This window comes from Cololabis saira, chromosome 8 (genome assembly GCF_033807715.1).
Source record: "Cololabis saira isolate AMF1-May2022 chromosome 8, fColSai1.1, whole genome shotgun sequence".
NCBI lineage: Eukaryota > Metazoa > Chordata > Actinopteri > Beloniformes > Belonidae > Cololabis > Cololabis saira.
Window position 1 is genome coordinate 16,577,671 of NC_084594.1, and position 22,292 is coordinate 16,599,962.

The 22,292-nt window shown below is 38.5% G+C and overlaps 1 protein-coding gene across 4 annotated transcripts in view; it reads right to left on the bottom strand.

The window, feature by feature from the left end:
- eif4g3a (eukaryotic translation initiation factor 4 gamma, 3a) overlaps nt 1-19,548 on the bottom strand; it is a 75,878-nt gene extending 56,330 nt beyond the window's left edge. For 3 of the 4 annotated variants that reach the window (XM_061726932.1, XM_061726931.1, XM_061726930.1), the window contains exons 1-3: nt 18,904-19,548; nt 5,695-5,764; nt 675-842 (exon numbers count right to left, since the gene is read on the bottom strand). In XM_061726932.1, the coding sequence (XP_061582916.1) occupies nt 675-842; nt 5,695-5,764; nt 18,904-19,070 (405 nt within the window). In that variant the 5' untranslated portion in view covers nt 19,071-19,548. Of the gene's footprint in view, nt 1-674; nt 843-5,694; nt 5,765-18,887 lie in introns of all 4 variants that reach the window. The other variant, XM_061726933.1, reaches the window with a different exon arrangement.
- Nucleotides 19,549-22,292: the final 2,744 nt, after the last annotated feature.

Sequence of the window (22,292 nt, forward strand, 5' to 3'; positions counted from 1 at the left end):
TGATGCGTAAAAACTGATATATGACAACATATTGTGAGTGTTTTGCTATTTCGTCATGTTGTCTTTGTATGTTTGTATAGATATACATATTATATTTATATCATAGTTATATTTATATCATAGTCATATTATATTTATATCATAGTTACGGTATATTATATTTATGATAGAGCTTACATTTGGTATTAAACAGGTTATTTTTGTAAAAATGATATATATTTATTTATTTATTTATACAAATTAGTGTATAGTATAAGACGTAAATACAGGCAGATAATTTATGTTTAGTTGTGGAAAGGGGGTGGGATTAAATACGTTTATACTTCCTCCCACTCCTTTTCGAACATGTAACTGAAATTTGTTTTTTTTATGTGTTTTTTTTTTCTTTATGTGGTGGAATGCCCACCTGTATTTGTTTCTCTTATCTTTTTTCTTGTTTTTTTTATATACATGTTCGAAATAAATAAAAACAAATAATAGTTGTGAGGAGTAGAGATTCAAAAATGGAGATAACCATTTTAATTCCTCTTAACCTTATTAAAGTTTTGATGTCTTTAATGAGTATACTGAGTGCATAACTGCAAATCAATCAATCACAGACAAAAACAGGACAAATGAAATGACTAACAGTAAGGATGCAGAGAGGAATAAGGTGGCTAAAGGTACAAACTCACCCCTCCGCCTGTCTCCCAGCCTTTAGGGTAGCGATATGGGGAAGCTGTGGGTACTGATACCTGAGAGAGCGGCTGAGAGTGGGCATGACCAGGCGGGGTTCCCGCCAAGCTAGGGTGTCCCTTTGTGATATCGTGAGCAGTGTAAGGAGCGCCAGCATGCCTTGGTACCTGTACAACACAAAATAGGTTTTTCATTTCATTTCATTCTTTATTTCATTCAAAAAATGTTCATAAATTGTGAATGAAAAGGGAGCAGAAAGAAGAAGATTCATAATCTGATCTGCCCCCTTTTCCAAGAAATAAATTCACAAATGACATAAATTACAAATTAAAAAAAACAACTAAGTAAATAAAAAAAATAAAATTACCGCCGTCTATGGGTATGTCAAACTTAACTTACATATTTCATTATATTTACTTAACATACAGGCTTTAATTGTTCTTTTGAATGTTTGATTTGGATTCTTTGTTTTCTTTATTCAGATTGTTCCATAAAGTGATTCCTTTCACAGAAACACAACGTTCCATCAATTTTGTCCTGCATCTTGGTTTTTTAAAAATCTCTGTTCCTTTTAAGTTATACTTGCTTTCTCTTTTTTCAAATCTTTTCTGAATGTTGATAGGTAAAGTTTTTTTATGAGCTTTAAACATAATTTGCAGAATACTATAGTCTACTAATAATAATGGATTTGTTGGATCTCTATATGGTTTTCTACTGATTATTCTTATGGCTCTTTTTTGCAGAATGAAAATTGATTGAATATATGTTTTACAGGTTTTAGATGGATGCCGGGGATGAACAGCAAGCAGCTGGATTCAACAGGTCATTAGCCCCCCACCCCACCCCACCCACCCAGGAGTATAAATAAGACACTCAAGCAGACGGTTGTGTCTGGAGGTGAAGACCTGCACTCAGTGAAGCCTGGTGTGGTTGGTGAGAGACTGGCACGGTGAGCTACAGAAAATCCCCGGCTGCCGAGAGCCCAGATGGCTGAGTAATCACATTACAATCCCACTCATCTGTGATTGATAGAACGCTAGGTGGAATAGTTAGAACCGGGTCTTGTTTATCTTGTTTGACAAGCCTCACTGATGCCAACAGAAGGTTCACAGTGGGCATCAGGCAGGAGTTCTCAGACTGTAGGAAAAAACTAAGCAATTCACATTTTCACATCAATATTTACAGCAGAGCGTGCAAATTACCTCAAATACATGCTGAAATGTCTCTGCTGCTAGATACAAACTTTAGGATGTCATTTTTTATGAATAGTTTTCAATAAGTCTGTCTGAGGTAACAGCTTGTTGCAAAGAGTCCCCTTTTCAGTCTACATGTAAAATGTAGCCTATATGTGCAAAACTGTTTTGAACTATTTCAAAAGAAATTATAATAAAAAAAAAAAATCAGACAGTGTTGAAAATGCCTTAAAATATTTGCAGCAAAAAGCATTTTTGGGACATTTAAATGTGTTATATGAAGCTATTCAAAGACATAGATATAACCAGTTTTTGTCTTCCACAAAGAGATGCTTTAACAAAGATTGTGGCATTCATAAAGGTTTTATTTGAGATGTCAGGCAAGAAAAGAATCTGTACACACTCAAGAACACTAATTTGAATGCCAACTATTTCATAATTTTATAAAACAGGCATTATATTTTAAATACGAGCTGCTGGATACACGGAGACTGATGGTTTGCATTTCCACCACAGGAACCTTTTTCAGAAACTAGGGTATTTTCCTGGATCCCCTTGTTGCAGGAACGAATATTAAATAAAGTTTGGAGGGAGAAACGAAGTTTGTGTTGTGTGGACAAAATGTAACGTTGTTTACCAACTATACGACCTTAAAAGCAGAGAGGAAGAACTTGCTGGATTACCCAGAACCTTTGGGGTGGAGTTTGCAGCTTTAAAATTCTAGATTGGTCAATTATTAATTTTATTTCTCTTTCTCTCTCGAGTATAAAATTCCCAACAGGTCATGAAAATCTCATCATTTTGAGTGGTTCTCCGAGGATATTTGTTGCCATTCGTGAACAACATTCAGCGTTGAGACAATTCACATCTACATTGATCAGATGAGAAAACACAGGAGCACCATGAGCGGCCCGCAAGCGACTCAGGTTAAATTTGAAAAGTGCAGGCTGGCTGCTACAAGAAAGAAGCGAGGCAAAAAACAACAAACAAACAAATATTCTTTAACTTCAGATTGTTTTGTAAAGATTACATTCAAAGACAAGATTAAATTAAATTAAAATCCACTGCAATTAATAGAAATATCTGAAATTACACATTAAACAAAACAGACTTAGATGGAAAGTAAGAAAGAAAAAAGCAACGGGTCAAGTAATTATTCAGTTCTTTGAACGAGCCGCAGCCTGTTTTAGGATGTAATGCTTTTGGTCAAAATGCACCTTATATATTTCAGTAATTACAAATCACCCACAGTGTGATTAGTTTATTTTTTTTTAAGCTTGTTTAAACTGAATTTAATAATATAATTGTTTATAGCTTGGTTTAAATCATCAATTAGACATGTTTGATGCTTCTCTTTATTCTACAAAAATGTCATTAATTTCTTTACCCTTCTTGGACATTGTGGCAACCATTAGGGACATTTCTGAATTTTACCCTGGGTGTTATTGTCTTTTATTTCTCTGTGCACTATTACACTTGCTGTAGTATAATTCCAGAGTTGTTTAGGAATTTTCCCATGCTGATTAAAAACTGACGAGAACATGGGATCCATAACAGATCACAAGTGCACAACTCATCTTGACTTTGATGTCAGAGAAAATATCATGCGACAAAAACTTTTCTAGACATTAATAAATGAGGCCGATAGAGGGAAAAAAGCAACATATGAATACATTGTCATGGTGAGTCAACAACTTTACTGGCACTATAAAAACTGGCTCATGTCCACCTGGAAATGTTTAGGAGTTCTCAGCACTCATCTCATATTGAGTTTGGTGCTTTAATGTCACTTTAAAAGGTCAAGAAAGTGTAGTCTGTGTTAAAAGTCTTCATGCTTCAAGAGTTTTTCTTTTAATACCTCACAGGGCTTCACTTCACAACAAAAAACAGCTGTCTTTTTTAACAAATAGAAATGGTGTAGCTCATTACTATATTCCTTCTACCTCTTATACCCTTTTTTTTAAACCAAAATATAATTAGCAAAAAAATGATTCCAATAAAAGGTAAACAAATATGGCTTCTCCTATTGACGCTGCTGATTGATAAGAAATAGCAGCGTTGGAGGTCAAACATCCCTGCTTTGTAAGGTCTGGTCTAGTCTGCGGCGCTGCAGTTATGAGCTCGCTGCTACTGCAGGTGCTGCTTGTTGCTGCAGCAGACCTGACACAACAGCGAACGAGAGAAGACACTGCAAAAGGAAGCAGCACGCAGACACTGAGCTGAGCAATGCAACTGTACTTTTTACCCTCTCCAGGGCTCGCTTTTCTCCTGCATATAATCCATCAAGAGCACCACAGGCAAATTAAGATGGCCAATGGTGGAAAAACTAGCAAGTCTGATTATAACATTATATAAGCAATCATACTTGTGAATACTACGCATTACATGCAGCATTCTTCATACATCTGGCACAGATCTGGCATCAATGTATCTTCCCTGTATGGCCCACTTCCCTCAGATGACCTGGGATAAAAACAACTAGCTGCTGTTGCCTGGGGAGGAGCCTTTTCTCTTCAGGCAAGTAGCTGATTCTGAGGACATACAGTACAGTGTGACAGGAGGAGCATGGGGGAAGGGAGGTAAGCGGCTGTATAGAGAGAAAGGAAGGGGGTGTACTGGCTGAGTAAACCTCACGTCTATCACGCAGGGCAACAGTTTCATCCCATGGGCAATGTTTATTTCCACCAGTGTCATCATTCATGCAGTCTTAAGCTCCTAAGAACAAACCTTTAGAGCTTAAAAGGTTCATAAAACCTTTAATGTTTGCAGTGCTGTTGTGGTGAAGCAGATTGAGGAAAAAAAGGAAAAAAACAGAGCTCAGAGGTTAACTGCCTTTCCACATAGTGACATGTCTTGTGCAATGTTTTGTACTTCTCACGTTTCGGAAATGTCCAAGATTGAAAGTAAAAATGTTTCATGTTGGCAAAAAGTGTCAATAGTAAAGAATATAGTCACAAAAAGGAATATAAAATGAAAAAATGCATTAAGGGGATACCAAAAATAAAGATTCCGGGTCAGATCAGGTCTAAGAAAACAAGACTTGCTTGTTTCATTTAAGGAAAAAGCGAAAATGAAACCAAGGCTTCTCCTTTATAGGTTGTGCAACAATAAAACACAGTAAATGGTTGTCTACACAAACAATAGCATCTATATAACCCAGGTCTACAGGTAAACTGTAATGACAACTACTGGGGTGGGTGCATGTGATCAATATTAGAAAATAAGTAACTAAATCATTAATATGTTATCAAAAGACAACAGCTTTCACAACAGTTTTAGATTCTTCTAATTCCTCTTGCCATTGTATAATTGTGAGAGAGCATTATCTTCTGGGATTCTGTCTAACACATCCGTGATGTGCTGAATATTATCTACTAGACCTCTAGATTGTACTCGAGCCAGCTGAAAGGAAAAACAGCAACAATTATCTCAATTATCTCACAGATCTGACAATGAAAATGTTAATTAACTACTGAGGAGTCTCTGAATGGCAGAGATATCCCGCAGTGATAACTTGGCACGCCAAGCAAGGTCAGATAACATCATGTTTTTAAAATTAGTTATGAGCACTAATTAAAATATATATATATATAATTTAAAAAAATTAAACGTAAAGAGACGTGGGCAAACCACTGTTGCCCGAGATCACAAGCAAGCTTCTTCAACGTAAAAATATGAAAATACTGGGTTACAATCGTTGATGTTGGTGATATGATTTCATTTTGAAGTTTTGAGAAAATCCTAATTTAATTTACAGAAATTGTTCAATAAGAGACATTGAATTGCTAAACAGCATTGATGTTAGAGTGTGAAGCACGTGACTCACGCTGTAGACAGCGACTCCAGGCTGTGTGGGGAAGAGTCGGTCGTCCAGTGATTGCTGAACCCGAGCGATTCTGGAAAGGGTGTTTTAAGGAAAATTCAAAGCAATTGGACACAGACATTTCACATAGGATAAGCGCTGAACAAATCAACAGGTAAAACTCCCATCATGCTATCAGCTTTCTAGTGTGAAAGCCCATGCAACAAACACTGACACAACTGATGGATAACAGATGGCGTGATTCTACAACTGCACATTTTCAAAGATTGGAACCATCTTCGCCAGACAAATGTCTTTCCTCAAACACCAAGGCCTTGCAGTTTGCTTTGTAGGATGCCCCACCCAAAAAAAACCCATCTCTAAAAGCACACCATGTACTTTCTACATTTTGAAGAGTTAAAAGGAAAATGTGAGATGGATTTTTGGGCTACTTCAGGCAGGGGGCAGCCAGACCAGGCTATTATGCAACTGTCCAGACTTAACACAAGTTGAAAAAAAAGAAACTAAATTCAATATTAACCCTCTCCCTAAACTAGCACAATCCTATACCAGGTAGAAGGCATGGTTTAAAAATGAAAACTTTGTAAAACCCTGTGTTTCCTATACTTTCGTTGGTTTGATCGAATAAACAGTTTTTTTCTTCAGATCTTTTCCATGAAACATCATCATCTTAAACTATTTAAATAATGACTAATTCAAATTTTACTTCGTCAGTAAGCACACAGCGATGACACAGTCACTGGGAAGCGTGATGCAGAGGTTTTTCCAATGCAGCTCGTGGAGGAGCAACAACCGACACATTTGGGACAGGAAACGTAATCCAACATTTAATACAGCATCACCCTGCTGAACATGCTCACTGTTATAAAGCTACGTAAAAATAAAAAGCTATTAAAGCACATAGACTGCAGCCTCTGCTACATTTCAGTGTTAAATTAATTTAAGTAGTTGATTATAGTTCTAAGAAAGAACATCTGAACCTTCTAAAAACTGTATTGGCATGTCAGACTTTAAGGGAAACCAAACCGGAGAAGATGCAAACCCCTTATTCTTCTTTTCTTTTTTTTTTAAATGGGGACAATTAAGTGCCAATAATGAAGCAAATATAAGATAAGCCTTTTTTTTCTTTCTTTTTTTAAATGGAACATGTCAAATCAGGGTAGCCCTGATTTTTGCACCGTTTCAAGTGTATAACATTTTCCCCACTTACTGATGATGGTTTTGACCGTGTTCACGACATATTCAGTGCCTTTTGATAGTCTTTTATATCCCTTTCCTTGTAGTTTCTTTGGCAACTCTTTGTAGCCCTGGCCTCTCAATAGAATACAACCTCAAACATTCAAGAAAATACTACAGAAACAGCTGACGTCTATCTGGTGTTAATCAGAATCACTGGTGTGAAGTGTGTGCCGGTCACCGACTGGTCTAATTCTGGTTAAATCTGAGGACAGTTGCAGCCAACCATTGTGAAAGGCTGTGCAGATCACACAGTGTGCTAGTCTTAATTCTTTTTTAAACTGTTCCTAATTGTCAAATAATTTTCTCTCTCTGGGGTTTTGTTTGTTGGAATAACATTTAAAGACATAAAAAGCCTGACATTTTTGTTGTTTCCATTTCTGTGTTTTCAAAGCCTGCAATTTTGTAATGGTGTGTAAACTTTTTACAACTGAGTTTATGAACTGAAATAGGGTCAAAAGTGTAACAGCTGTGAATGAAATGACTGACTACACAATTAACTTAAAAAGTCAAAAGGTAATTTGAGAATCCCTTTTTTTTTTTTTGTCCAATTGGTTAGAGACAGACATTTTGAAAGGAAATGTGTAATATTCAAACAGCAGTGGGAAGCCCTGTAGCTATTAACATGCTCAAGCAGTTGTCTGTGACAGACAGGCTCATATACTGCAGATCACATGGTTTAAGGGAAACCGAATGTCTGCCTTTCTTCCTTTCATCCAAATAACGCCTCCCTTTGCTCTAAGCTTTCTTCCTTTGCTCTGCTCCTGCCTGCAGGGGCCCGTCATCTCTCCTGGCCCCCTGCCAGCACTGCTATGCATAGCCCAGCAATACAATGGGGAGAAAGGAAGATAAAGAGAGAAAAGGATCATTAAAATAAAACAAAAAACAAAAAAAAAGGGTTGAGGTCTGAAGATGTAAAAGCAGACGGGATACATTGTCCGTTTCATTGCCGGGGAGTTTAGAAAAACATTACCGACCCCACCTCCACAACATGCAGTACACATACATGCACACAGACATTAGCAGTAATTAGAGGCTCACTATGTTCACAGTGACATGATAATCCTGGTTGGGAGGAGCACAAAACCTGTGGGGAAGATGGTATTTACCATTTTCTTTTGTAATAAGTACAATCATGTGGGAAAACATTTCCCACATGATTGTAAGATCAGAAAGACTGATTTCTCAATGATTCCGTATCGAGAAACTGAAAAGCAACTACATCCAAGAATATACAACACTGCAAGTGAATACATGGCAACTTTATGATTAATTGTGGAAAATTAATCAATGCAGAACAAAAGTGTCAAGATATTCTGATTGCAGCATCTCCAATATGTGGGTTTTCTTAGTTTTTAATTAATTGAACAAATATTTCTGTGATTTAGGACTTTTGTTTGAACAATACAAGATTGATTTATGGAAAATTGACTGACTGACGCTTTTAACATTTTAGATTAAATCAGAAAAATGTCCCAGTCTTGTTCTAAAGAGTGTCAGGGAGCTAGCCGCATTGACACAACCTGACCACTATCTGGCAGGGGCGACTGGGATGGTGAAGAGCTCGAAGTTGGGAGGTGAAACCAGGGTTGAATCTGCAACAAGAACAACATGGATAATTCTGCTTTTTAGCCTGGGTTTCTGAGGAAAAGCAGTTGCAAAAACATTCAGGTAGGACGAGGCGGAGAAGTCCACCAAGAAATCTGGCAGACTTCATTTGCTTACAACTGCAGCCAAATTATAGAAGCCAGCTATTTTTCTAAATGGCTCATTGTCAATATGCAGTTGTCGGTTTTCTTATGAGGAACAACACCTGCAGTCATGCATAATGCTGTTGTGAAACAAACTAGCATTTTTGGAGGTTAAAGGAAGGCACTTGTGTCACTCCTTTGCTCTGACAATGTTTACACATCTTAGTTTTGGGGAAACTGTTCCTGGCAAAAGATCTATTTTACGCAATAGAGGACAAGACTTAATAAATCAAAAAACTGATTCAGTTTTGTTTTCCATTCTTCTAAAAACTGTTAGGTTTCAGATGTGTCAGTATGAAAGCTTACTTCATACTTGTTTACACATCGTAGGAAACAGTGAAATATATCCACTCATACGTATAAAGAAACCCATGCTGGAGCAGGTCATAAAGTAGCTTCAATAATTCCTTGTCCCCTGACCCCACAGTTACACGTTAGCTCTTGATAGGTAAAAAAGCCTGCGCTTCATCATCAGCTTACTGTAAAGCCACTTTAGTGCCGAGTGTGTGGGAGAGAAAAGGGAAAGGCAGGCGGAAATACTGCTGCACAAATTGCTGGGGTGTGATCGGGAGAATGATGCAGCTCAATAAACCGTAATCAGCTATTAGTGAATAAATGAATGCATCACAGCCGTAAAGTATATTGAATGGCTAAATAAATTAGATAAAGCATTCAATAAAATGAGGGTCAGAGCGAGATCTGAACTTTGTATTTGCTGACGATTAGCCCCCTAAATCAAACAGTGCAGCCTGCAATGTCTTATGATAACATGCATGCAGTTTCTTTACCGTGGAAAAAGTGTCATAACAATTATGGCCTAAATTTCTCAGCCGTAAAAGGAACCTGCTATGAAAGAGCCATAGTACCTGGAAGTCTCGCTGCAGTAGGCTCTTAGTGGAGGTACAGGAAGCGAGTGGAGACAGCCCAGATGGTGCAGATACAAACCCTCTTTCTCCCAGCTCTCCCTCTCTCTTTACCAGCTCTCTTTCTCTCTGCTCCTCTCTCTCTCCCTCACACACACACACACACACACACACACACACACACACACACACACACACACATACGTACACACAAGCGCACGCACAGTGTTGGACAAGAGCAAATCTCACAAAGCTCTCACTGGCTGTCTGCTGTTGCTGAGACTACTCTTTCACTACAGTTTGAACAATAGATGGTAGGTTGGTGGATTCGGAACTACAACAACAATAGATGAAAAGAAAAAAAAAGAGAAATAAAATATTTTCTGTGGCATTTTTTTTTGCTTTAAATTTGGGGAACAAGAAATGTCGTAATTCTGAGATGGTGAAAGAAAGAAAAAGAAAATCCCATGACAATACGACCACTTCGTATTCTTTCCAACATACGATAAACCCACATTCAAGTAAATACAAGATACATTACATAAAAGGTTTAATCAATGTTTTTTGCTGCTTGAGAAAACCAGAAATTCTTTGTATACGCAAACCTTCAATTATTTATTGCCCTCACTGCTAACATTACTTTAAAGAATACATTTACTTCATACTTGGCACATTTTCCTGAGGTCTTACTGACCAATCTGTGGCATGTTTTGGTCAAAGTCCCACAGGGATCAGGTACAAAAGCAACCCTTTCTATCCCGTCTTCACACCTCTGTTTAGGGCAGCCTGTTTCAGACAGTGAAGTGACCCACTCAACTACACTTCCCACACCAATTACGCTCAATAACATAGAACATAAAATATCCCAACCAAGAGTCCCTACAACCACTTACAACACTAACTATAATATAGTTTGTATATACTTGAATGACAACTTTACTTTTAAACACTTCAGGCACATTTTGACCAATGGGCCTACAGTGCAAAACCTTTTTTCTAAAAGCTAAATGTTATTTCATCTTTGGATATTTACCATTTACACTTTCGTAAAAGTTATATAAAGTTAGTATGGCAAATTAAGTCCAGGTAAGTGCGTTTCAGCTGTGTACAGTAAAAAACTCTTAATCCTACCCAATTCTAGGGGTTTTGAGAGGATTCATATGTGCTTTATAAGGAAACTATCACAGATTCACAACAGTCTTGTCATAATCCAAGCCCCCGTGGTGAAAAAACAACCTTACATCTTTCCTCATCTGCAGTTCATGACCCTTTTTTGGACATTCTCATCACGAGAATAGTGTTGAACCGGCTGTGATTGAGGAAAACACTGCACAACAAATAGGAATAGGGAAGTAACATAAAGGCCATTCAACAGTTGGTAGATTATTCAAAGGCATGTTCTAATTCATTCTGTATAGCTATCACAAGAGACAGGTATCATTAGCAGGAAATCTTTCGGAGTGAATTCAGCGTCAGCTCTGTGGCATTCTAGCTGGGTTTTTTCCCCGTGCATCATCTACCCTCACATGGAGAACATGGTGCTCTTGGGTGGCCACCCTGCAGTTGAAGCTGCAGCTGAAACCTGCCTGGAGCTTCCTGTGGGGTTATTAATCATTTTTTATGTTAGAACTTAAAAACAAAGCAGTTTTGTTTCGTTTATAACGAAATACTTATTCTTATAACAAGTGCTTTACCTTGACTTGACGAGACTGAACCGACTAAATCAGAGCTGCAGTAGAGACTCTTCTAAAGCAGTTAAATACATTGAGCTCTTTTAGATTAACGTTGCGTCTCATTCGGAGGTGTTTCATGACATCAGTGACTACGTTTACATGCAGTCAAAATTCGGGTTATTGCTAATATTCCGGTTACTGAAACATTCGGAATATTCCGTTTCCATGCGTGAGCAAACAGGGTTATTCCTGTATACATGGTAATTAATCATTCGGGATATCTGGATCAAACCAGCGACACGCAGAAGGAACGTCATGACGCAATTCCCGTCATTTCCGCTTCTTCTTCCTGTATCCAAATTCAAAACAAATGCTGCTTCGCGCAACTTTTCGGTCACCTTCTTGTAAATCTCGCTATCCCCGTACTTTCTACCGTCTACAAATGCAGAAATGTTCATATCCTTCATTACATTTATGAAGTGATTAGTCTCCTCCTCACTCCAAAAGTGTGGCGTGGTCTTGCGTTTCCCCGTGTTTATAAGAACTTCCTGGACTCAAAAGACCAGGATTCCTTGCGAACAGAGCATGTGCAGAAAACAAATTCATGTTCCGTTTGATGGGGATATCCCATTAGGCGTTTACATGACCGAATATTCGGGTTTTAAAAGCAGTAACCCAGGGGTCATATTCGGGTTTTTAAAAACCCGAATATGAGCAAATTCTGGTTATTCAAAGGGGTTATTGGTGTTTACATGGCCGTGCAAATTCAGGTTATTGCCAATATTCTGGTTTTAAAAGGGTTATTGAGTGCATGTAAATGCAGTCGTGGGTTATGGCCTGCTACATTATCATTCAAGGGATGTAGAAATCAAGCAAAGTATTTCAGTTAAACAGTGTGAAAACACTGAAGATACTGATTACAGTACCATTTTTCCTGTAGCTTGTCGGGCCTTTGGTACTGAACCAATTAGGTGCCAATACTCAGTAACCATCGCTACGTATCAGCTCTGTAAACTGAGAATTGTCAAATAAAATCATTTTTTCATCTTTCATCCTGTGTCATTTTAAGGAAAATTAGAAATGTCATCTAAATCGGGTCAGTCTTCAGTCACTACCATCCACAAAAACCACCCAAGGTAACTCTTTGCAGCACTGTCAACATCACCGCACTAGTTCACACGGCTGAGGTTGACACCATGGCAGAGGTGAATGGAGACCGTAGAAAGTAATGACACAGGAAATGATGAAAAAAAGAGAAAGCAATTGAAAAAAAAGAAGAGTAAAAGCAACAAATCCTATGCTTATAGGAGCCCTCTGAGCTAAGAACTGCAAATGTTCCTGTCGCTTTAAGGTTAGAGGTCAGCGTTAAGAACTGCTGCTTGTATGAGCTGCATTTACTATTTATTTTTTGTAATATGGGTTTGCAGTGCTGAGCACATATGGTCTATTTGTTATCAAATGGTTAACAAGTGTACAAGTCCCAGCAGGAAAGATACTAAATAAAGCAAACTTGAAGCTCCTGGGCTGAAATCTGGGTGGAAATTTGGGCAGGTTACATAACTCTAGCCTGAGCTGATCTTGCAGATCTGAATGACATATTTTCAGACTTCAGTAGCCTCAGAGTTTTGGCTTTTCCATGGTTTTTGCATTGATGATCACTTCTAACACAATAAATATATGATACCAAAATTAAAGAGAGACCTGTTTCATTAAATGTCCCATTTAAAATCTGATAGTCAGTTGCTGACACTTCATAGTATAATCTTAGGACAAAAACATTATTTTCTTCAGAAAACGTTTTTTTAAACACGAACGAAACAAACTAAAAAAATTACAAAAAATAAAGATAAAATTAAAATAAAGAGAAAAAGTGAAACAACCACGGCCCTTCCTTACAGTTGTAACCATAGAGGACAAGGCTTCATTTGGTATGACAGCCATTTTCTCTGACATTTTATCCCTCCCTATTTCAGTAAATGTAACTGTATCCTAGAATTTATGATGACTTTGTTGATCGATCGATCGATCAATCGTCCATCCATCCATCCATCTTTTACATTGGTATCTCTCATTGGTTTTAAAGTGGGATACACCCTCGAGAGGTCACCAGCCAATCACAGAGAGACAACCATGCACACCCGTGTTCACACCTACAGTTAATTCAGGACTTAATCTAGCATCCACATCCTGAGACTTCAAAAATAAACCTGCCCAGGGAGAACCTGCAAACTTCACACAAAATGAACCTTCCTGCATTATTTTTATCTGATGAGAGACTCTGGGTCATGCACCATATCATGCCGGGGAGAAGATACAAATATTCTTAGCTTCTATTCTTGACCTTGATTGGGTTTAAAATGCATCTAAAGCAAATTTGTTCAAACGAGCAAACCACGATGTAAACACTGTGTGTAAATATCTCTTTGGATCAAAACACTGGGAGAGAGCTGACAGTGTGCAGGATGTCTTCTTCAGCAGGCCACTCCCTCCCTGGAAAGAACAGTCCTGCATGCTGGCTCATAACAACTCAGCAGTTTATTTATAACAACCCACCGTGAGTACTGTCATGAGAGTATCTTGTCATGCAAGCGACACACACCTGTCCTAAAATACGGGACTGCTTCGCTGTCTGACCTACCAGCTGGGTACATGCATTACGTAGAAGTACTGAACAACTAACCATGAGCATACCTACATGCCGGGCTCGTCGGCAACATTACTGCTTTTTACTGGCAAAACGTGTTTGCACAAAAGCCTCAAAAGCACACAAACCATAAAGATAAAACACTTTACAAACTGGCAAAGCTCCGAGTGAGAGAGAGATAAACTTACTAGACCTTGAACATGAAAGCTGAAGGGGTGGCAGAGTAAAAAAGCTAGTGCAAATGAAGAGAACCCCTCCGTTTTCTCAGCTGGGACAACACTAGGGTGAGGTGAGCTATGGGGGATGGAAGGAAATAAGGGGGGGGCTTAGGCAGGCTGGGTGACCTGGGCCTTTGTTGGCAGATGGTGGGAAGCACCACCTTGGCCTCTCACTCTGAATGCTAAAAAGAAGAGCTTTTGTCTGGCAAATGCAGCAGCAGAAGCATGTGCAGAGTTTCTCTGACAACCAGGAGCAGGCAAACTGCACACCCTCTTGCACAAACTATTCCCACATGTATGTACGCGCCACCTCGACATCATGTTTCTAAATCCTCTTTCCATGTATCTCCACAAACACGTGGTGACAGCCTCCAGGCAGGAATTCCCATGCATCAGGACACCAAACCAAACTCCCACACTCCTGACCTCAGAGGCCAGCGGAGAGCAAGAGGTCAGCAGAGCAGCAACACTCAGAGGGGCCATTTTCCTAGATGCATGAAAATAAAATACAGCACTGTCTATTGGTGTGGTTAATGAAACACGCTTCAAGAATCACAAGAGGATTGCAGAGGTTACAAAGCCATCACGAGACGAACTAGAATAGTTTATTTCGATCGTAATTTCGGTATGTTGTCACTTCATTTCCCCTTGACTTCTTGCCAGGAGAGAAGCTCATGCAATGAGCAAATCAGACTTGATTTCACTGAGACATTTCTTTACTTAATAAAACCAAACAAAAACCAACAGCACTACAAAATATTGACAAAATTCCCAACCACTTGGAGCACCTCCTAAATCGGTCACAAAAGTTAGATTTAATTAAAAGTAGTGTATTGTTAAGAAACACTTAATATGAGCCCTCAACCAATTAGTGACTGATTATTTGGCTGGCTAATAAATTTGGGCAACTTCTGCCATTTTAAATAAAAAGGTATATCATGACTTTAGGATTTGGGTTACCTCAGGACATTCAATTAGTTGATACATTTCTTTATTTAGAAGTGCACTGCAGACAGAGCAGAATAAATCTACTTCAGCCAACAAACAATGCTGACATAAGAGCAATACATAACTTCCTTTAAGTTAGACTTATTTTCAGGTGGATAAGCCACTGAAATGGCCACGTTGACAACAATCCCATAACGTCTACAACAGGTATGGATACGTGGGAGCTTCCAATGAAATTAAACAAATGTTTGTTTTGTTTCCAGTTCCTGATTTAATTGTTGAACTTGGTTCATATCTTTTAATGTAACATTAAAAGCCATAGCTCTATGAACTAGTTTTCAAAAGTAGCTAGCTGATATTTTATACAAGTACCAAACAGGAATCAGACACCTACATTGGCAGTAATCACAAGGTGTTATATGTATTAGCTCATATTGAATATTCATGATGAATTGTATGTAATTAGAAAAATCTACAGGCTTACAGAAACTAGACATCCAATGACTGATCAGCTGGCGACGGAAACTGATCAATCAGTTTTGACTGGTGATTGGCCAATGAAGCCAATTTGCCCACATTTTACATTATATACACAACCAGGAGAAATAAGGAAACTCATTTTTAAGTAACTGGGTGTAACATGTTGATGCAGCAATGGGAAGCATCTCTTTCGGTACAATGTTTTTCTTATTTTACAAAATGTCCAAGGAGAATAATGTACACATCCTGTAATGTAAAAGTAACCGAACCATTTGGGACAACTGACTCGATTCAACACTTTAAAAAGCATTAACATGCAAACAATGCCCAATACTATGAAGCTAACACGGGCTAAGTTGCTAAAAATAAACCAGCAGCGCAAAAAGCAATGAGTCGCTGCCATCCTGCACTGGTTGTGCTACGGTAGCGATTATAGTTCTTGGAAAGAAAATCGGATTTGGGGAAAATCTGCACATCAGACCTATGAAAAAAAACAAAAAACAAAACAGAATTGTCCCAAAATATAGCATTCGGTACATGTCTACTCGTCTCATCACTTCAGTTTTTTTGTCAGCAAAGGAAAAAAATAACCAATAATTTTCTTTTTCTATTCAACCATTTACTACCCTCCCTTAAATTGTGGATAGAAGGGGTAGTTTGACACAAACTGCATGTACTTCTAGTCTCACGTGTGGAAGTAGGTTAGGAAAGTTGAACTATCATTTCAAACACCTCAAGTAAAAAAAAAAATAAGGGGGGTTACAACAGATAAAATTGTTTGTTTTACTCATCCAACTCTCAGACAAATCACAAACATTACATCAAACAGGAAGTAAGAGGCGGCTTCATACTGGCACCTACATACGACCCTCTATTTCGGAAACACAGGGCAGCTATGATCATGGGTGTCAGGAAATCGAGCTGAGACATCACACCTCAAAGCTAAACCACAACAGAAGCTGACAGATCACAAAAGACGCATCTATCTGCCACTAGCAGGCAGGCAAGAGAAATCTACTTAATCCTCTCTCTCACACTACTGATACCATGCTGTAAATAAAACAGGAGGTTACACAACCACGGTGACTTCACTCCACCAAATGTGGGCTAGGGTAACACTAGGCCATCGTTAAGTAAATTCAGGGCGAAAGGTACATTTTGGCAGTGACAGGACAAGTCCATGACAATGTTAAAGGTACACCAAGTGTAAATGGCCGCATAATTCATGAGACTCTTATTTTGAAATCGCAAGGCCAAGGTAACCAATAAAAAAATAACAAGTAAAAAACAGATCTCAGCTAATGGCAACTTGGTTGACATGAACAACCCTTAGTGTCTTATTTATAAATTTTTCACTATATTATACAGTAAGTAAAACTAACAATTTGTTATTGTTTTACTTACATTTTATGTGTATATATTTGTTTTGAATGACATTTTTAAATGTATATCTATGTATTCAGTCTGTCACCAGCAATTAACTGCTAAATGGATTGCTAGTTTGCACCCTTGGACTTTATTAATCCCTTTGGGAGGTTCCCTCGGTGAAATTGACATCTCCATCTCACTCACACAGCACTGTCATGTACAAATCAAACACCCCAAAAGCCAAACACCCATATAAAGATAAAAGATAAAAAATAAAGATAAAAATAGGAAGTGCAGTGCCATAAAAGAATTATATGAATAGAAAAAGTGTTGTATAATATTGCACAAGTTGTCATTTAAAACAAATATCTATATACACATAAAATGTAAGTAAAACAGTGATAATGTGAATAATAATACATTTTATTTATAACGCACTTTATATTTAGTAATCTCAAAGTGCTACAGAGCAGAAAAATAAAATTAAAAAAAAGTTAGGTTTACTTACTGTAGTTTATAAATAAAGTTTATAAATAAAAACAAATTGATGTTCATGGCAACAAATTTGCAGTTATGCTGAGATCTGTTTTTTTTTTATTTCTGGTATTTTTTTAAACGGATACGTTGTGAGTACGATTTCAAAATAAGAGTCTCATGAATTATGCGGTCATTCATATTAAGCATTCAAAATATTTTTTTTAGGACTTCAGGAAAATAAAAACAAACGTTACTCAATATCCACCAGGCAATTTAAAAATAAAAATAAACAAATACATAACAAAACACAAAAGCAAGTCCCATCTTATGCTGGTTTAACATACCGGTCATACCAAAAGCTCAGGGCCTGCCAAGATGCACCTATAAGCACCTTTTCCAAAATAAATATCAAAGCTCAGGACTGGCACTGGTCAATAATTCTGGCTCAATTCCCCCCATGAAGCAACTGCCATGAGGCTGAATTGGACGAAACCGAGCCGGGCACTGGTTCTGGTTAAGCCGCAGCTGCAACATTGCTCCAAAACTGGACTCTGAACAAAAACCACCGTTTAAACCAAACACTATCCGCACTATTTTATTATTATTAGTAAATGTACCGCCCCCCCACCGGTGTAATTAGATGACATGTGCACTTAAAATGCCACACACAGTCGTGTTGAGACCGGCTTGATTAGCTCACGTTAGCACACGTAGCCGGCTAAAGGCTGATTTTTGGTCCTTTAACCTTTTAAACCAAACAACCCCCACCCCGCACTATTTTATTATTATAAGTAAATGTACCGCCCCCACACCGGTGTAATTAGATGACATGTGCACTAATGCTGCGTTCCATTTACCTCGGAAGTCGGAACTGGGAACTGGGAATGACGTCACAGCCGAGTTATCAGCGTTCCAGTTACAAAGTAGGAAAACAAGATTGTAGTTCGCATATACCACATGAAAAATGTAAATTACACTATAGCAGCATATATATGCCAAACAATACTTGTATACGACTGATTTAGTGTGACCAAAACTAGAATGAAGTGCTACGAATTTTTACAGAGCTCTCTTCTACTGTTTACAACCGGGGCAGCCATCTTGGAATGTGAACTCGGGGGTGGTGAAGACTCTCCCACTTTCCCAGTGGGAAATCCCACTTCGAAGGGCGTTCCAGTTGAAAAATCCAACTGGGAACTGGGAAATCCCCACTTCCGAGGACAAATGGAACGCGGCATTAAAATGCCACACACAGTCGTGTAGAAACCGGCTTGATTAGCTCACGTTAGCACACGTAGCCGGCTAAAGGCTGATTTTTGGTTCCGCGTTAGAGCGTACGGCGTACGGTGCGCGTCGTCGCGTAACATACGCCGTACGCTCTGCGTCGATTTTTGCACCCTCCCTCCCTCTCCTCCCAAACCATCATCTATTTTCAATTTAAAAACAAACAACGGCACATAATCCCGTAAAAGGGGGGGTGTAGAGATCCCATAGCTCAGTTTGCATGAATAAAAGCAGCACATGCATGTGTGGTTTACCCAGGGTAAAGGATACTGCGGCGGCGGCGCGGCGCCGGGCTGCTGCGGGGCTGCAGCGGCTCCCGGCGGCAGGGCAGCCCGCAGCTGGCCGGCCGGGGACGGGCCACCTCCAGCCCCGCCGGCCGCCACAACGGCAGCGGCGGAGGAGGCGGGCTTGGAGACCACTTTCGGTGGCAAACTCATCGCAACAAAACACTCAAACAAATTAAAAAAAAGCTACACCTTAATAATAAATACTGATGCAAAAACAGCGCGCAGGCTCGCATGCATATGCGAAGCGAGGATCAGGAGGTGCTGGGATTGTTGCAGCGGCTCTAGTAAGGTCCGGTGTGGCTCATGGAGAGTCTCGGTTCTTCGGGGTCATGCTCATGGGGACGGAGGGAGGTTTTCAGCCTCCCCTGGCCCGCTCCGGTCCGGAACCGCTGCAGGTTCTCCGTAGGGTCCGGGTAACGGGGTTGGTGTCCTTTTTTTTTTTAACTAAAAAAAAAAAAAAAAAAAAAAAAAAAAGCGGAAAATAATCGCCGTAAATCTTCGACTCCCCCCCCGCGAGTTTTTGCGGAGATCTACCTTTTCTTCGCGGCAATTGTGTTTTCTATCATTTTTTTTTCTCTCACGGAGATGAGAGACTTCGCCAACATGGCGCTGCGGCCGCTGTTCAGCAGTCCGGGCAGGACGGACTCGGGCTCGGAAACGCTCGGCCGTTTACGGAGACGCTCGGGTTACGAGCGACTCAAGGCTGATTTGTGGTTCCGCGTTAAAGCGACGCAGAGCCTACGCCGTAGGGTTACGGCCAGTACTCCAGTTGTAAAAAAAAAAAAAATCAGGGGGGATGGTGGATTTTATTATATGGGGACAGATCATTTGAGCTGATTATAAATAATAAAATATATATCACAAATAATAGCACTGACCAAAACACCTGCAGAAATACTGCAGGAATGACATAGCAGCCTTCTGTAAGCTTTAAATATCCACTGGGCTTACATCAAATACATCAAAACACAAAAATAAAAAACAGTTTAATGAACTTATCAATATGCCTCTGTCCTTCACAGGATAAGTAAAATGGATCACTGCAAAAACTCAAAATCTTAACAAGAATATTTGTCTTATTTCTAGTTAAAATGTCTCATTTTAGGCCCTGTGATGGACTGGCGACCTGTCCAGGGTGTAACCCCTGCCTCTCACCTGAAATGAGCTGGGATAGGCTGCAGCAGACCCCCGTGACCCTGCAAGGGATAAAGCGGGTATAGATAATGGATGGATGGATGGATGTCTCATTTTAGTAAAAAAAAATCTCATTAGACTTAAAACAAGACTGATCACTGGAAAAAACAACAATTTTCACCTGTTTCAAGTAGATTTTCACTTGAAATAAGTAGAAAAATCTGCCAGTGGAACAAGATTTTTTTGCTTGTAATAAGATGGCAGATTTTCCTACTTATTTCAAGGGAAAATTTACTTGAAACAGATGAAAATTGTCATATAAGTTATTTTTCTGCTGTTATTTTTCTGGTGATGACTCTAAATGTTGAAATAGCAGTAAAAACACATTCATTGATGAAATGACATAAGGGATGGAAAGGAGGGATGCCAATTTTACAGGGGGGATGATTTTGACCGTTTTTATTTCAGGGGGGATGCCATCCCCCCTCATCCCCCCTCAACTCCAGTACTTGTTACGGCGTAGGCTCTGCGTTGGTGTAACGCGGACCATAAAGCAGCCATAACCCTCAATCAAACACAGATACGCCGAAGATTTGGATGACTGGTTATCCCCCTGAAGGTGTCAACTTCTCTAATCTAACAAAAGAAAATGTTTTGTTTGGTATACTTGTGAAAGACTCAACACATGATTTGGCAATTAACACGATTATCATTCTTGGGAAGTTTTTTTTATACATAAAAATAGATTAATGAATCCATATAATTCTATTTATAGCACTGCACTTTTTATTTATACCTGTATTTTATATATATATATATATATATATATATATATATATTTTTTTTTTTTTTTTTATTTCTACTTTTTATTTTATTTGTTATCTTTTTATCTTTATAGGTGTTTGGTTTTTGGGGTGTTTGATTTGTATATGATTTGTATATAAAGTCGTCTGAATCTGAAAATAAAAACCAAACTATGTCATAATGAGCTACTGTAAGTCACTATTTTTCCATCTTTAAAGTGTATGGAGAATAAGAATGCTGTGAAACTTTGCAATTTAGTACAGGAACTTAATCTTGCAAAGTGCCCCTAGCTGTGTTTTCTTTTAATCTGTATTATATGGGTGTTTGGTTTTTGGGGTGTTTTATTTGTAAGTGACAGTGCTGAGAGAGTGAAATGGAGATGTCAATTTCCCAGAGGGAACCTCCCAAAGGGATTAATAAAGTCCTCTGAATCTGAATCTGAAAGTAAAACCAAACTGTTATGTTTCTCATAAGGAGCTATGTCACTATTTTTCATCTTTAAAGTGTATGGATTCTTAAAGAAGAATGCTGTGAAACTTTGCAATTTAGTAGAGGAACTTAATCTTGCAAAGTGCCCCTACCTGTCTTTTCTTTTCTTTTTTTTCTTTTTAAATTTGTATTATTTAATTTCATCATTTAATGTCCATATTTCCTTTCACTCTCTATCTTACCTACGTGCTTTCTACATTGTACCATCCCATTACTGTTTGTAAACCTGTTCAACATTGCTAATAAAAAAAATAAAAAAAACTTTTTGAACATAAAAAAAAGAAAACACAGATACGACGAGCCTCACGTCCCCCAAAAACGTGCATGGCAGATGTGTCTGAATTCAAGGCATAGGACATTCAGTTTACAAAATTAACAAGATTTGAGAATTTTGCAATGTTTCATTATTACCTCTACTACTACCTTTAACCACAAAGAGAGATATTTAAACAAACACAATTATAATGATAATACTGTACATTGGTTTTTGGTTCATTTGCATCTTGCAGTATAAATAAATAAATAAACAAACAAACACAATGTGTGTTCAGTTATTGAGGCTACAGTGCTGTTTCTGCTTTTTGACTCAGGACGTTAAGCTGAGTGCGTTACTAGCGCCACCTACCGTTCTAATGGCAGCATTGCATCTGCAAATCAGCTGAAAAGCTTGTTGTTGTAACTGTTTGATTAAATAATGAAATCTTAGGTACCCTGTAAGGGTTTATTAGAACGGCTTAAAAGAAATTGACAATTAAACTTAGATACATGTGATTTAAAGTTGTTTTTTTTACTATACAAAATAAGTTGACAATCTTACATGTAAAACCAGTTATAACGGATCATGGTTAGGCTATGTTCATGTTCTGAATGACACAGTTTTTATACATTTATACAAACATTTCTGTAATGTTGCATTGGCACAATAGCAAAGCTTTAAGTTTAACA